This window comes from Dromiciops gliroides, chromosome 4 (assembly GCF_019393635.1).
Source record: "Dromiciops gliroides isolate mDroGli1 chromosome 4, mDroGli1.pri, whole genome shotgun sequence".
Taxonomy (NCBI): domain Eukaryota; kingdom Metazoa; phylum Chordata; class Mammalia; order Microbiotheria; family Microbiotheriidae; genus Dromiciops; species Dromiciops gliroides.
The window spans coordinates 310,929,960-310,947,517 of record NC_057864.1 but is presented as its reverse complement, the minus strand read 5'-3'; the positions used below and the strand labels follow the sequence as shown (position 1 = coordinate 310,947,517).

At 40.3% G+C, this 17,558-nt stretch overlaps 1 protein-coding gene across 3 annotated transcripts in view; it reads right to left on the bottom strand.

Annotated features, from left to right (window-relative positions):
* Nucleotides 1-14,907: 14,907 nt before the first annotated feature.
* The window catches only part of HTR1E (5-hydroxytryptamine receptor 1E), a 93,638-nt gene continuing 90,987 nt past the window's right edge, over nt 14,908-17,558 (bottom strand). For all 3 annotated transcript variants that reach the window (XM_044005064.1, XM_044005063.1, XM_044005066.1), the window contains one exon: nt 14,908-17,468. In XM_044005064.1, coding sequence (XP_043860999.1) covers nt 16,209-17,306 — 1,098 coding nt within the window. In that variant the 5' untranslated portion in view covers nt 17,307-17,468 and the 3' untranslated portion in view covers nt 14,908-16,208. The remainder of the gene's footprint in view (nt 17,469-17,558) is intronic.

Below are 17,558 nucleotides of genomic sequence, written 5' to 3'. Positions count from 1 at the left end.
CAGATTTTAAATGTACACGAAACATATGAAACATATCCAAGGACAAATCTCAAAGATTCATACAATATTAGACCTAGAGGGGCTTTAGAGACCATCTGGTCCAATCATCTTATATGGACCTGAGGACCAGTAAGGCAAAGCAAAATAGACAAGTGGCTGTATTTCTACAGACATGTTATGTACGTGTGAGAAGCAGTGCGGGAAATAGAGCTGGCCTAGAGTGAGGAAAAGTCGCATTAAAATCCTGCCTCTGTCATATGTTTATGTGACCCTGGGCAACAATATTAACCTCTCAGTGCCTCAGGCAACACTCCATGACTGTTGTTTTTGTTTTGTTTTGTTTTTGCAGGCAATGAGGGTTAAGTGACTTGCCCAGGGTCACACAGCTAGTAAGTGTCAAGTGTCTGAGGCCGGATTTGAACTCAGGTACTCCTGAATTCAGGGCTGGTGCTTTAACCACTGCGCCATCTAGCTGCCCCAACACTCCATGACTATTAACAGAGAAGATGCTGGTCTGCATTGGGAGAGGAAGTTCATTATCTTTTATATATATGTGTATATATGTATACATTTATATGTGTGTATACACGTGTATATTTTTGTGTGTACATGTAGACAGAATGGTCTATATATAAATTATAGGTGTACATAGATGCATTTATGCTTTATATGCACATGTATACATACGTATTCATCTAATTATACATATACATATAATTATACTTTCTTATTATTAAACCCCTGGTTTCATGATTAAGAGAATATGGCATATAAGCGTTAGAGGTCTAATTATTTTGTAAAGAATTTGCATTTTCCTTTCAATAATCCCTAGAAAAGCATTCTTTTAAAAATAGAAGAAACCAAAGGGTTTTTTTGCACTTTCCTGCCTTTATATTTCCTGCACTTTGGATCAGCCTAGTTCAATAGAAAAAAACATGGAAAAATGTATCTCAGGGATTAGAGAAGCAAGAAACAAGGCAAATACAGATTCTCACAAATATGTGTGCTTTTCCTAACAGGGAATGTCTTCTTGGAATGGAGTGTGTTTAGAGGGTGGCATGTGCTTAATTTCTCAGTAGTGATGAAGAGGAGCAACAATTCCATTTAAGGCAATGTGCACACACACACACACACACACAAATAGGCAATACCACCATCGATTTAAAGAATGTCAGAATAATGAATCATAGGTTTTCTTTCTGGACAGTTCCTTCCTCCTCCAAATGATTCATGGGAAATGGGAGAAGATGGCTGGGAGCTTGATAAGAGAAGTTTCTGGGTGAAGGGTCTGAAATACATGTTTATTTATTAAAATATTTCAATAATTTAACTGTATAATACAAGACAGAGATATATCCATCATCAACTTCTGGAATACATATTCAATTGTTATCATGAGACTATGAGCTCCTTGAAAACAGGGGCCAAATTTTTGCCTTTCTTTGTGCCCCCAGAGCTTAATTCAGTACTTGGCACTTTGTTGTTGCTAGTGACCCCATTTGGGGTTTTCTTGGCAAACATGCTGGAGTGTTTTGCCATTTCATTCTCCAGCTCATTTTACAGATGAGGAAACTGAGGCAAACAGAATTAAATGACTTGCCCGGGGTCATACAGCTGAGGCCAGTTTGAACTCAAGAAGAGGAGTCTTCCTGACTCCAGGCCTGGCTCTCTATCCATTGTGCCCCCTAGCTGCCTGCCTGGCACATAGTAAGTAAGCAATCAATTCCTGCTGGCTGATTGACAAACTGGTACTTTTAGGAGACCCGTTTCATTCCACAAATCAACGGGATGTGTGGGTCTAAATGCAAATGGAGTGTTTTTTTTTCTTTTTTCAAAAGAGGAAAGAGTAAACCTATAGCTCAAAGGGAGTGGTAAAGCATGGAAGAGACCTTTCTTTATTTTTAGCACTAAGGCATTCCTGAGTTTGATCTCAGTGACCAGGGGTACATTTTTTCAAGTCAGCAGGCATCTAAACCTTGAATCATATAGGTAAATTGAATGGATAGTTTACACAGGGATATCTTGCATTCATGAGGTAGATCAGCAGGCAAATAGTGGGGCTAGAAAGGGACTCTCATAATGTCTGTGTGTGGACTTTCATAGCTGATTCTCTTTTCAAAGTAAGTGAATGGTTCTTGAATTGTGGGAGGATAATGAGAATGGATTCTAAGGCTAGGAAGAGGCAAGAGTTGTCTGTGTGTAGTTGGTCATTAAGGTTGTGTGATCTTGAGTCCTAAAGTTGATCCCCATAGAACAATTATATTATTTGGGGAGCTATTAAGAGAGTCCTTACAGATACTGAACAAGTAGCATAACTTAGTTCTATAGGCTTAGAACTAAGAATTCTGCTGTGTTGGAAGAATTAAGAATAGGTATAATAAGTGTGTTCTTGGTTCCCATTGATTAGCAGACCAGATCAGAATTTTGGAATGTCTTCTTTCTCCTGAGATGCTAAGACCCTCGACCAGATTTTCCCAAGGGAGATCTGTTCCCTTTTTGAAATAGTAGGTTTTTAATAAAACCATAACTGAAAATTGTATATTTTTTGTCCTTTCCATTTTGTAGAATCTCTCCACTTTTTTGGCTTTATGACTGCTGTAAAATGTGAGTTGGAAAATGGGTCAGAGTTCTTTGTTTAGCAGGGGAAACTGTTGGTCAGACTCTCCTCCAAGCAATTGCCTTGTAAGATAATAAAGTGTTTTTGACAGATGCTAGCTAAATGAAGAGTGCAAACTGTTTTTTCCTCTACATCAGAATGGCAGAGTTCTGAGCTCTCAGTAACCTCCATGTAGGAAAAAAGAGCTCCTTGGGAGAGGCTAATGGATTAGAGCTCAGATATGACTGGCAAGTGGTAATATATTTGGGAGGGAATACGAATGGGTCCCTGTCATTTGGCGTCCAAATATTAATCCACTTGGGTTTTAGTCCACCTTGTAGTAGTCTCTGACAGTTGTCTTTTGTTAGGACACTGTCTGCTTAGCCATTCTTGGGAATGCCTTAATTATTACCTGCCACCTCATTACCTTTTAGGTACTTGAAATAGGTAAGGCATAACAACTCTCTCTCTCTCTCTCTCTCTCTCTGTCTCTCTCCTTCTCTGTCAGCTACATCAAGCCTTTTATGATCCCTACCTCTCCCAGGTGCTAGTGCCTTCTTCCTAAAAATTGTATTTATTTATTTTATGTATATTTTGGATGTAATTCTTCAAGTGCATTTTGTTTCCTCCAAAGGATATAAGCTCCTTGAGGACAGGCATTGTTTCATTTTAGTCTTTGGATCCCCAATGCCTGCACAGCATTGGCACATAGAAGGGACAATGAATGATTGATTGATGTTAAGGCAGGTCAAAATGGTCCCAGGAGGAGGTCATCTAACATCATCCTATTTACAGAAATGCTTGTGTGTCTTGTTATCTTTAAAAAAATTTTTTTATTGAATAGAATTTTATTTTCCAAAATATATGTAAAAACAAATGTTAGCATCAATTTTAAAAAAATTGTGTTCCAACTTTTCTTCCTCCTCCATTCCCACCCCCACCCACTAGAACTCAAGCATTTCAAAATAAGTAAATAAGTTATACATGAGTAGCCATGGAAAACATTCCACATTAGCTAGGTTGTGAGAGAAAACAGTCAAAAAACTCCCAAAACTTCAGACTGAGGAATTGTCAAAGAGAAAAAAAATTTTTTTAAAAATGTGTTTCCAGGGACAGCTAGGTGGCACAGGGGACAGAGCACCGGCCCTGGAGCTAGGAGCACCCGAGCCCAAATCCGGCCTCAGACACCCATCACCCACCAGCTGTGTGACCCGGGGCAAGCCACCCAACCCCAATTGCCTCAACAAAAAAAAAAAAGAAAAGAAAAAAATGTGTTTCCATCTGTTTTCAGATACTATCACTTCTTTCTCTCTAGATGGGTTGCCATTTTCATAAGTCCTTCAGGGTTATATTGGCCTTGCTGAAAATAACCACATGCTTCCCAGCAGATCATCTTATACTATTGCTGTTATTTTTTTTGTTTTGTTTTTTGTTTTTGTGGGGCAATGGGGGTTAAGTAACTTGCCCAGGGTCACACAGCTAGTAAGTGTTAAGTGTCTGAAGTCGGATTTGAACTCAGGTACTCCTGAATCCAGGGCCGGTGCTTTAACCGCTGCACCATCTAGCTGCCCCATTGCTGTTATTTTGTATACAGTACATTTCACTCTGCTTCAGTTCATGTAGGTCTTTCCAGGTTTTTCTGATAGTATCCTGTTCATCATAACCTAAATAAAGTACCTTAAACTTGACAAAGAATTTTCTTCATATTAGCCCAGCAAAGTAGGTACCATATGTTTTGCCATTATATTCAATCATCATAACTATTTCCCTCCATCCTATTCCCTTCCCATGATATTTACTCTATTTTCTATCTTCCTTCTATTCCTCCTCAAAAGTATTTTACTTCTGACTGTCCCCTCCCCTACTCTGTACTCCCTTTTTTTTTCACCCTTCCTTCCTTATCCTCTTCCCCTCATACTTTCCTGTAGGGTTAAATAGATTACTCCTCCCAACTGGGTGCGAATGTTATTCCCTCCATGAGCCAACTCTGATGAGTTTAAGGTCTTTGAGCTAATTCTATGTTCCAAATTTTCTTCCTCCCTCTCTCCTCAACCATCCCTATGAAATCAAGCAATTCAATATGTCATACTTGTGCTGTTATGCAGAACATCTTTACCTTCCTTGAAAGTATTTTGCTTTTTACTGCTCTCTTCCCCCAATCTGCCCTTCCCTCCTTTCCCTCATCCCCCCCTTATCTCCCTCCCCTCCCCCAGGGCAAAAATATATTACTATACCCACTTGAGTATTTATGTTAGTCCTTCTTTGAGTCAATTCTGATGATATTAAGGTTCACTCATTCCCCAATTCCTTCCCCCTCTTCCCCTCCTCTTCATAAGCTTTTTCCCTTGTTTCCTTCACGTGAACAACCTCTCCCCAGACCATCTCTCCCCTTCCCCCTCCCCCAGTCTATTTCTCCTACACCTCAACCCTATTTTAAGGATGTCATTATGGGTTAGCTAGGTGGCACAGTGGACAATGCACCAGCCCTGGACCGAGGAGGCCCCAAGCCCAAATCTGGCCCCAGACATAAGACACCCCACAAAGAACAAAACATAACATCCCTTTGTATTCAGTTCAGACCTGTGTCCTCTGTTAAATCCTTACTGAGATAGTTCTTATGAGTTTGAAGTATTATCTTCCCATGTAGGAATATAAATAGTTTGATCTTTTAATATCCCTCATGAAGTCTTTTTCCTGTTTATCTTTTTATGCTTCTCCAGGGTCTTGTATTTGAAAGTCAAATTTTCTATTCAGTTCAGGTCTTTTCATAACAAATGCCTGAAAGTCTTCTTTCTCCTTGAAGTTCCATGTTTGCCTCTGAAAGATGATGCTTAGTTTTGCTGGGTACGTGATTTTTGCTGTAGTCCCAGTTCCTTTGCCCTCTGGAATATCATATTCCATGTCCTCTGGTCCTTTAACATAGAAGCTGCTAGATCTTGCTTTATCCTTATTGGAGCTCCACAGTATTTAAATTCCTTTTTTCTAGCTGCTTGCAATATTTTCTCCTTGACCTGGGAGTTCTGGAATTTGGCTATAATATTCCTGGAGGTTTTCCTTTTGGGATCTCTTTCAGAAGGTGATTGGTGGATTCTTTCAATTTCTATTTTAGCTTCTGCTTCTAGAATATCAGGGCAATTTTCCCTCACAATCTCTTGGAGGATGGTGTCTAAGCTCTTGTTTTGGTCATGGTTTTCAGGTAGTCCAATGATTTTCAAATTATCTCTCCTAGATTTATTTTCTAGGTCAGCTGTTTTTCCAAGGAGATATTTCACATTGCCTTCTATTTTTTCATTCAATTGGATTTGCTTTACTGTGTCTTGGTTTCTCATAAGGTCACTAGCTTCCATTTGTTCAATCCTAATTCTTAGGCAATTATTTTCAGCAGACAGTTTTTTAATCTTCTTTTCCATTTGGCTTTTCAAACTGTTGACTTTTTTCTCATGACTCTCCTGCATCGCTCTCATTTCTCTTTCCATTCCTTCCTCTCTCTCTCTACATCTTCATTCTATCTCTCCTACTTTCTCTTCAAAGTTCCTTTTGAGAGCTTCCATGACCTGAGACCAGTTCATATTTTTCTTGGAAGCTTTGGATGTTGGAGCTTTGACCCTATTATTATCTTCTTCTTCTGAGGATGTATTGTCATCTACCTTTCCCCCAAAGAAGTTTTCGATGGTCTTCTGCTTTCTCTACCTACTCATCCTGGCTTACTATTTCTTGGCTTTTTACTCCTTCCTAAAGTGTAGCGCTGCTTCCAGGACACACTGTTCGTGGTAGAGCCTGGCGCAGGGGGTGATTGGGCTTCTTCTCAGCCTGCCTGGCTTGAGCAATCACAGCCACTTTCTCTTTGACCGGTCCGGTCCGTAATCTGAGCCTCAGAAGCTGCTGGTGCTGAAGACTGACATGCGCTGGAAGCAGTGTCGCTGGCTGGGTCCAGACCGTGTGCTGAGCTATTCAGCCTGATCAGTAGGTGATCAGAATTGCCCTCTTTTGTGGAGAAATAGTTTCACTCTGTTCTTATGTGCATTAGGCTGTTCTGGTTTTGATTTTTACCGCATTATTTGGGCGTGAATGGACGGGTTTATCTGGAGCTTGTGGGAGTCACAGCCTCTCCTCCACCATATTGGCTCTGCCCTCTTGTTATCTTTAGAATAACTGTTAAGCAGGGTGTATTGGAACTACCTCTAACTGACTTTCAAGAGGCTATTTAATAATAGCTTATATTTAATAATTATAAATAATACAATATAAATTATAAACAATAATATTTAATAAAACTCTAATAATCCCGACAAACTGGGGTTTGACTTAATGTTCTATTGATTGTCTAGACTTAAGAAAGTGTTAATAATGCATAATATACTTAAAAGCATGGTTGCACACATCTGCCTTCCCCCTACCAGCCTGGTTGTTAAATATTTACCAGCACACCCCTCTATTGTTCTATAAACATTGCTTGAGAACAGCAGGAGTGCAGTAGAAGGCTCAGCAAAGGAAGTCATCAGAATGGAGGCCTGGTGACTGTAGACTAATAATAATAATAATAAGTGGTATTAAAATAGTTCTTTAAGATTTGCAAAGTACTTTACATCCATTATCTCATTCAAGTCTTACAACACCCCTGCTGTTAAGAATTATGTTTGTTTTCAGTATATAGGCTGATAGGTTCATCGGGTTTAAAGTTGCAAGGGACCTCAGAGTTCATCTAGGTCAGTCTTCTAAGATTTGTAGATGAAGACATTAGGGTTCAAAGAAGTTAGGTCATATGCCAAGGTCAGACAGTCCTAAATAGGAAATCTGGAATTTGAGGTTTTGGTGGGTTTCCTTATTAAGGTTGAACTGGAAGATTTCCTTCAAAGTCCATGTGCTTCCAATTCCTCATTAAATATTCTTTTTCCTCTCTTTAAGTAAATTGGTCTTATTGATTCACAAGTCATCGAGCCAAGCAGCTCCTTATCCACTCCCTAAGACATTTCAAACATCTGTGTGGGAAGGGGGATAGTTGCTTGTACTCCCAAATCCCTTTCTGGAGAAATGAATGGTTCTGCCCTGTGGCAGTAGGCTCTATCTCTGTCTGTCTGTCTGTCTGTCACACACACCCTTAAGTTGTTCTCTCTCTCTTGATTGGTTATAATATTTAACAGTCCTTTGTTGGCTCTCTATATGTCTGTCTGTCTTTGTCTGTTTCTTCTCTGTTTCTCTCTTTTTCCTTTCTTTTCTTCCTTCCTTCCTTCCTTCCTTCCTTCCTTCCTTCCTTCCTTCCTTCCTTCCTTCCTTCCTTCCTTCCTTCCTTCCTTCCTTCCTTCCTTCCTTCCTTCCTTCCTTCCTTCCTTCCTTCCTTCCTTCCTTCCTTCCCTCCTTCCTTCCTTCCCTCCTTCCTTCCTCCTCTCCTTTCTTTTTCTCTATCTCTTTCTTTCTCCCTTTCCCTCCCCTCCCTCTCCCTCTCTCTCATTTACACACACACACACACACACACACACACACACACACACACACACACACACACACACACCCCACCCCACCCCACCCCACACACACCCTTGGACTTTCCTCTTTCTTCTGGCTGGTTGGAAGCAAATCTCCCATTGCCTTTTGGGAGGCAGAATCATCTTTTCTATTTGCTGCCATAGGTTGTCATGCAGCCAAGGATCCTGAGTCTACACCTAGCTCACCTGTTGCATGGCCCTAGAAAGGTGGCATAGACAAGATCTTACTCAAGCCTGAGTCAGGTATAAGTGGTTTGTACATAAGAGGTAATTTGCACATAATAAATAGTTCTTGAAGAGGCAGCACATGGTGTTCCATATAGAATACTGGACAAGGAGTCAACAAGATCAGAGTTAAAGTTCCAATTCTGACGTCTTTGTGTGAGAACTTGGAAAAATCACAGTTTGGAAAAATCTACACTTCAGGGTATGTAAAAAGAGGGGGTTGGGCTAGATGACCTCTAAATTCTGTTGCAGCTTAAAATATATGATTTGAATTGGCAGGAGAGAAGAGGAGGCTTTCCTTTGACACTGTGCTAGTGTAATGGGGAAGACTACTTCCAAGGGAAAAATCATTTCTATCCAGAGGGAAACAAATGGGGTGTGGAACAGGGTAGAGAAAAAAGAATTCTTCATCTGAATTTATTCTTTTGGACTTCCTATTGTCTAGTAGATAAAACATAAATGTCTTAGCCTAGCTCCAGACTCATTTCACTGTTGTTCTTGTTGTTCAGTTGTCTTCAACTCTTCATGACCTCATTTGGGGTTTTCTTGGCAAAGATCCCAAAGCAGTTTGCAATATCCTTCTCCAGCTCATATTACACATGAGGTAAACAGGGTTGAATGACTTGCCTAGGGTCACACAGTTAGTAAGTATCTGAGGTCAGATTTAAACTCAGGAAGACTAATTTTCTTGACTCCAGTCCCATGCTATCCACCGTGCCACCTAACTGCCTCCCACATTTACAGTACTCACAGCTAAATGAAGGTTTTTGTTACAGGGCACTAAGAATCAGGGCCTAGACCTGAAAATATATGGATGGTTAGTGAGCCTGATTCTGTACCTGCTTTCTTTTTTGGAACCAAAATGAGAATTACCAAGTAGAGAATAGGACCTTCCATTACTCATTTTTGGAAGCTGGCTTATCAAACATCCATGTTCTCCCAGGACTTACAAAACATCTCATGTACTCTCATTGAGCAGTCTTCTGCTTATATTTATAAATAGAAAAAAACCAACTGATTTTTAGTACACCATGCCCCCTTTCCCATCAGTCTGCTACCATTACTGTAGAAGATGAAGGACATCTTTGCAAAACTGAGGTCCATCTAAATTTTTTCTTTGTTTCAGAGTTGACAGTAGCCAAATGCTGCTGGTAATGACCTTACCATTAGTAGTCTGGTGCTTCGAGTATACCAGAGCTCATAATGTCCCTCCCAGCAGAGGGTGTCATTCCAATTCTCACAAGGTGCTTGAATACTCAGGACTGTACTCAAAATCTTTCCATCCTGGTTGAATCTACCAGAATTTGTAATCCCTTGGCAGAACCTTCAAGAATGAAATACCATCTTCATTCCTGTATCTGTCTCTGTCTGTCTGTCTCTCTGTATATAAAGAGGATATTGTGAAGAAAATCCTTGAATATTTTTGGCCAGTTCTTCCTTTTCTTAAAACGAAGTATGAGGTTTTCTTGAATCTTTTGAAGTCCTAGAAAGATTGCTGAAATCCTGGACATCCTCAACTCTTAGATGTGATTGCTACTATTCCCTTTTGAAAATGATCCAAGTCTGCAGAGATGTCAACCTGTAGAATGCCAGCCTATGATGTCGGGGCTTGTGTCATCTCTATAAACTTTTTAGTAATTGTTTTAATTTATAAACCCTTATGTACTAGTCCCTGCTTTTTATTGTTTAGTTGTTTCAGTCATGTCCAACTCTCTATGACCCCAGTTTGGTGTTTTCTTTGCAAAGATATTGGAATGCTTTGCTGTTTCCTTCTCTAGCTCATTTTACAGATGAAGAACTGAGGAAAACAAGGTTCAGTGACCTGTCCAGGGTCTCACAACTAGTAAGTGTCTGAGGCTAGAGTTGAACTCATGAAGATGAATTTTCCTGATTCCAAGCCCAGTGCTCTATCCACTTTGCCACCTTGTGGTCCTAACATATTCTGTACTATATTAATTATTTGCCAAAATGTCTCATCTATTCCCCCATCCCCCACCCCAATTATGTTCTAAGCCCCTTGAAGATAATAGCTGTGTCATTTTTTCATCATAGGATCCTAACTTTACAATTAGAAGGGGTTTTAGAGGTTATCTAGTTCAAACCCTTTATTCTACTTATGTGGAAATTGAAGCCAGTGAGGTTAATTAACTTACTCAAGGTCATTCTTTATGCCTAGCACAAAGTTCTGCATATAGAATACATGAAATAAATTGCTGCTTCTGAACTAGGGAAAGTAACATGTTCCAGTGGAAAATGTACTGACTTTGGAATTAGATGAGCTAGGTTAAACTACTTCCTGTGATGCTTACTACTTGCATGACCTTGGGCAAGTCACTTCACTTTTCCGTGTCTCAGTTTCCTCATCTTTAAAAGGTCTTTGTGGTGCCTTTCCTCTCTAAGCTATGATCTGATCCATTGAGTTCTCTACAGTGACATCAATTTATAACACTGGTGCTAGGTGTAGTATAAAGATTAAGCATCCTTATAGACTGACTGTGGCATATTTGGTTTTGCTGGATGAAGTTCTATTATAGGCAGGATGGTGGAGGACAAAGCATGCAATAAGACTCCATGCAATAAATCATATTATAACAGATTTCTACTCTACCTAGGGAAAAGGCCTTGACCCTTTGGATAATGTTCCAATCTAACGTGTATTTAGCAGATCTACTTTTTCTTGAGGCATGACCACCATGAGACCACAAAAGTGGGTAATCACCATTGACAATGACAAATCTCAAAAGCAGTAGGTAATGCTTATTCCTTTATTTTTTTTAAATGAGATAAAAATTCTTGGGTAGGGAAAGGATAGATAGTTCAATAGAGCAGTTCTGAGACATGCACAATATTGATAATGGTTAGCAGCACCATTGGTCTAAATAAGCATCAACCTAGCAAGCCCCTTAGTACAGATATGAAAAATATACATGAGGATGCAACCTTGGTTTTAGCCAATTCCCTAAAATGTTTAATGTGGAGTTTTGACATAATCCTCGAAATTCTGTGCCAGCTACAAGCAGGGGAAGGGGACATGGACTTACCTATAGGGTCTCACCCCCAGACTATAGGTTCATTAGCTTCCCTTCCAAGTGGAGATTCCTAAGGGCTCAGAAACATCCCAGCCACTGCTCTCCAAATGCTGATAGCATTATGTAATAGCATCAGAATCTTAAATTTCAGACCGCCATGGGGCTTGAGGTACCAGTGGAGCAAGGCAGTCTTCACCAGCCTGTTCTTTCTGCACTTCTACAACCCCTTAGGCATCAGCTCCCAATTCTAGGACTTTCCAAATTCCAAGGTTCCATTCTGGCCATGTATCTCCTATATGTAGTTACTCTTCCTTACTTGTTTGCAACAAATAGTCTTTTTATAGACAATGACATTAACTATTTACTCATATTCCACTCAGTTTTATCACAAACACATTCAGGTTCTTATTTCACTCATTCAACAACCACCCCATGACCCAGAGGATGGATTTTGCTTCCACAACTTGGCACTCTTTTACTGGGAAATGAGAGGTGATCAGTAGGTGTAGACAGCTCCACAAATACTTAACCCTCTATACTGCTGTCTGCTTTGCTCTGGATTCTAAGCAGTGGGACCCACTTGGAAACCTTTGATGAATCTCCATCTGGCTAAACAGCAGGTAGTTTCAAATGGCAGAGTGCCAACAATCTCTCCTTTGGGTTCAGAGTTCAGGCCTGCTCTATAATTGCAGCTCAGGTTGATTTTCTAATTCCTAGACTCTGAACGTCTGCCTTGACCTATTTTTACTTGCTCCTTAATGTTTTAGCTGAAACCATCTGGATTTGAGTCTTTGTCTGTTTAGACCAGGGGTTATTAACTCATGATCTATAGACCCCTGGATAGATTTCTGGGAGGACATGAACTTGCATGGGAAAATTATACCTTTATTTTTATTAACCTCTAATTGAAATCTGGCATGTCCTTTAATTATGAAGGTAGACAATAAATATTTTGAGAAGGGGTCCATAAGCTTCATTAGCCTGACAAATGGGTCCACAACACGCAAAAATAAATTTAATTTCCCTTGGTTAAGACCATTAGCATCTTCTTGATCTCTTTTGACTTGGTTGGCCAACTTCTTGGTCCTGGTCCTGACTAAACTGTCACCACCCACATGAAAGCTGCCCTTCATATAGGAAGATGACTTATAGGAAGATTATATTTATTGACCCATTGTACATTAGGCTTGTTATGAGTTTATGTTGATCCATCAATACCTTCTACTAGTTCCTTCTTTAAGAAAGTACATATTTTTGTAAAAAAAAAAGCCTTCTTAACAATTAGAGCAGAGTGGCACAGTGGAAAGAACACTAGATTTGGAGTCAGAAGAATTGGTTTCAATTTCAAATTCTGCCAATAACTATCTGTTTGATATTGATCAAGTCATATAACTGTTCTGGGCCTCTGTTTATCTGTAAAAATAAGGACTGGGCTAAGTGGCTTCTAAGTTACTTTTCCTCTCTAAATCCTATGATGCTACATAGGATCTTGCAGAGATTAATTTCTGTTTTTTTTGTGTGTGTTTTTTGCTTTTTTGCAGGGCAATGAGGGTTAAGTGACTTGCACAGGGTCACACAACTAGTAAGTGTCAAGTGTCTGAGGCCAGATTTGAACTCAGGGCCTTCTGAATCCAGGGCTGGTGCTTTATCCACTTTGCCACCTAGCTGCCCCTGCAGAGATTAATTTCTGAAAAAGATTAGGCGTATACCTATGACCATCAGAGAAAAGTTAATTGGCCTAGGTGGGAATCAAAACTCTCTTTGACTTGATTAATGAGGTGACCTAACAAACTGTTCAACATTCATTCAGTAATCAATTAAAATCTTTGGTGCCAGGATCATTGGTATTTTCACGTATGTTTTCTTCTAGGTGCTTCAGCTGGTTGGTACAGTAGCTATAGTGCTGGGCCTGGAGTCAGGAAAATCTGAGTTCAAAAACAGCCTCAGACACTTACTAGTTGTGTGATCTTGGGTAAATCACCTCACCTCTTTTTGCCTCAGTTTCCTAATCTGTAAAATTAGCACAATAAGAACACTAACTTCTCAGGTTTGTTGTGAAGATCAAATGAAATAATACTTTTAAAGCTCTTAGCATAGTGCCTAGCACATAGTAAGCATTTATATAAATGTTAGCGATTATCCGCTATTACTCTTTTCTGAGTATTGATTCAGAGATACAGTCAGACATAAACTCAGTCAAGCAGAGCCTAGGCCTGGGCTTTCATCCTTGTTACCATCCTTCACGAATTAGTTAGACCAGACTTTTTCCCTAGTTCCTTCCTTGTGCTCCTAAATACATATGGCCAATAGACAGAGGTGTTGTTATTGTTCAGTTGTGTCTGACTCTTTGTGATTTCATTTGTGATTTTCTTGTTAAAGATACAGGAGTAATTTGCCATTTCCTTCTCTAGTTTACTTTACAGATGAGGAAATTGAGACAAACAGGGTTGAGTGACTTGGCCAGGGTCACAGGGTTAGTAAGTGTCTGAGGCTGGATTTGAACTCAGGTCCTTGATGCAAAAAGAAGTCTAGGAAACAATTTTTTTTCCTGCCTTTGATTTTCTTAAAATTGCAGAAATCTAGTGTAGGAAAGGATTTTAGAGATCACCTGGTTCAACCCCTTTCTTGATCCATGGTCCTAAGTGGGAGTCTAGATTTGCTTGTTTTTATAATTTTTCTCTGCTAAACCCAATCCACTAGTAAATTCTACAGGCACCATTTCACAACAGAGGTCTTTGGATAATGATCTTCCCCTACATAAATATGTAACACTGTGTTTCTCTCTCTCTCTCATTCTCTCCCCCTATATGTTCATGTGTGTATTGTTAGGGTTTCCTCTATGCAGGAGAACTATAACCTTTCAATTTGATTAGAAACTTTAGTGTGCCTGGGATATCATCTAGTCATGGCAACACTTGAAACTCTCTCAGACTATTCCCAGCTGCTGTAGTCCAGAAAAGCTTTTGGGGCCTAGTGTTTATCCAGCAGGTGACTTCTGCCACAGCCAAACCTCCTCCTCCTGCCTATTATCTTCCCGCCCTGACCCTTTCTGAAAGCCAATCGCCATATCCTAAACCATCTATACCTGTGCATTTCCCAGTTAGAAACTTGCAGCTAATTGTTGACACCCTGCTTATCACATCAAAGGTAGAAAACCAATCAGACATCCGTGAGCAGGACCTTATTTCTCCCTATAAAACACCTGGCCTTAATCAGCTTCCTGAATTTAACGGGATGCATGGAGAGAGGATGGACCCAGAAGTCCCACTCGCCAAACAGGTGAGAACTAAGTATAACATTGGGCCAATTCCTGGAAAGAGCTTTTCATTAGAGACTACTTTGGGGGCAACTAGATGGGGCAGTGGATAAAGTACTGGCTCTGGAGTCAGGAGGCCATGAGTTCAAATCTCACCTCAGATTCATACTTGCTAGCTATGTGACCCTGGGCAAGTCACTTAACCCCAATTGACTTAAACATCCAGAGCTGTCTCCAGTCATCCTGATGTATATATTTTCCACTGGACCCAGATGGCTCTGGGGGAGAAAGCGAGGTTGGTGACCTTTCATAGTCCTCTCTTCCCTTAAATCCAATTCAGTGGAAGTCATGACATTACCCCAATGCCATGGTCCTCTTCAAGAACAAAGGACAAACAACAACAAGAGACTCCCTTTTTCTTGCCTTGTCCTGTTGACCTCTCTGGTTGTGTATCTGCCCTACTCTTTCCTATTCCACTTTGCAGGTTTTAACCTCTGACCTAGTTTAGGGGTCGTACAGCATTAGCTTTGGAGGTACTGGCTGTTGCCTCAATTTGTGGGGTAAATAGTATACTAGTATCCTTGTTTTACTGCCCCAGCCTCCCCCTTCATGTTCCTTTGGGTATCTCCAGTTAATCTCTTAAATGTGCCAAATAAAAGGGCCTATTGCATTCGGGATTGACTGATTTATCTGTTTCTTCTGTGAAGCCTCCTAATTGCACCAATAGACCGCTGGCAGACATTAGTTCTCTGACCTTTAGTAAATCACTTAACTTTTCTGAACCTCTCTTTCCTCATTCACAAATTTGGACTGGATCTCTGAGATCTGTCCCTCCCAGCTATAAAATCCTTTAAAATACTTACCTCTTACTCTGAAGCCCCAGAAACCAAAATATCACCAGAAGCATATGTACCAAAGAGAAGACATTTTCCTTTTGTTTCTCATTTGTTTATATATTATATTCACAATAAACAACTTACACAAAATCCCCAGAGCATTCTGGGTTTTTTTGAAACTTGAACTGGTTTATTTTATTGTGGACCATGGGAAATAGGGGTTCTTGCCTCAGCAGTACATGTGCTATGTGGTTGTGCCATGGGGAATGCTTTCAGCATAGGGATGCAAGCATGGGTTAATGGGACAGTGACTGCTCTCTATTCTTTATGTACAATCATACAGTCTCTGCTTGGATTTGTATGCACTTAGACACACAAGATCAAGTTTTATGCCACTCAAGTGCAAAGAATCCACCAAGAAAATTCCTATGAACAAGAAGAATTTTCTTTTTTCATTTACTGATTACAGGAGTAATTTGGACTGCTAAAATAAATAATTAATTATTTTCCTTTTGGTTAATTCTGTGAAGGTCTCCATTTTGGTGTTGTCAAGTTGACTTGATATTATGTACCTTACATAACACCAGAGGTAGAAAAAAAAGCATACTGAATGTCAGGACCCCCCAAAAGAAGAGCAAAGGACCGCACACAACACCCTGTTGCATCCCTCTCCCTAATCACAACCTATGAATTGTCTTGAATCAGTCATCTTTAAGAGTTCATCAGTTTAATGCCCTTTGTGCATTCACAAGGCTGGCCAAAGGCATTGGGTTTTCTACCCCTCTAGGAATGTTCCCGGCACCTGACAAGCCTTTTAAAGGCCAGCTTAAAATCCTCGTTAAAACTTGTGTAAAGTAGAGGGTTGATAAGAGAGTTCACATAACCAAGCCACGTCAAAAAGTCAGCCACTTCAGATGACACGGTATAAATACTTAGTCCCACAATGAGCTCCTTGATGAAAAATGGCAGCCAGGACAAAATGAATGCCCCTAGTATCAGTCCCAGAATGCGAGCAGCCTTGCGTTCCCTGGTGCTGGAGATCTGTTGGCGGTCTCCAGTCTGGTCCAGGTCATTGTCAAAGGGAGGTATCCTGACTGAAGTGTTGATTTTATCAAAATCTGTAGTTGGGTCAGAAGTGGAGAAGTCAGACACACAGAAGGTCTGGGTCAGTTTGCAGCTTGCAAAAGAGTTCTGACTGTCAGTGCTTCTGTTGCTCAGATGGCGACTGGAGCCACGTTTCTGGTAAAGACTTTTGGCAGCATGGTAGATCCTATAATAGAGAATTAGGATCAAAGTCAAGGGGATGTAAAATGCTCCAAGTGTGGAGTAAATGGTGTAGATCACATGGTCATGCTGGATGGTGCATTGGCTAGGTGGAGGACTGAGAAGACGGTGGCTTCTCCAGAACAGAGGAGGCATGGAAATGAAAACTGAGATTGTCCACACAGTCAGTATCATCAATCCAGCCCTCTTTGCAGTTCTTTTCCTGGCATATTCAATAGCATTGGTGATTGCCCAGTACCTATCCAAGGCAATCACACAGAGGTGGAGGATTGAACAGGTGCAACAGGTCATGTCTACACTCAGCCAAACCTCACAGATAAAGTAACCCAGGGTCCAGGAGTCCATGACTATATAAGTGATACTCAAAGGCATGACGAGAATGGCAACTAGGAGGTCTGTCACAGCCAGAGAGCAGATTAAGTAGTTTGCAGGCTGATGGAGCTTCTTGGTGGTACAGATCGCAATAATGACTGCTGAGTTCAGGAGAGTAGTCATCGTAGTGATTACCACCAGAGTCATAGAAACGACCATCTTCTCTGTTACTGATTTGGATTTAATGGCCACACTGGCTTCTGTTGTACAGTTTGTGAAATTCATTTTTATCCCTCCTTCTCCTAGAATCTACTACAGGAAAGATGGGAGTTCTCCTCTCTAGCTGATCATTCAGACTTCAACACATCCAAGCCATAAAGAAGTTCCAGTTTCCATTTTCGCTGGTTATGAGAAAGGGACCCACAGTTTTTCCTGAATGTAGATTTCCTGGGGGAGGGAAAAAAGCAAATGTGTTGATTTAATTAATGGATAATAAACATCATGCCATTTGTTAATAAAAAGAATTTCTTTATAACA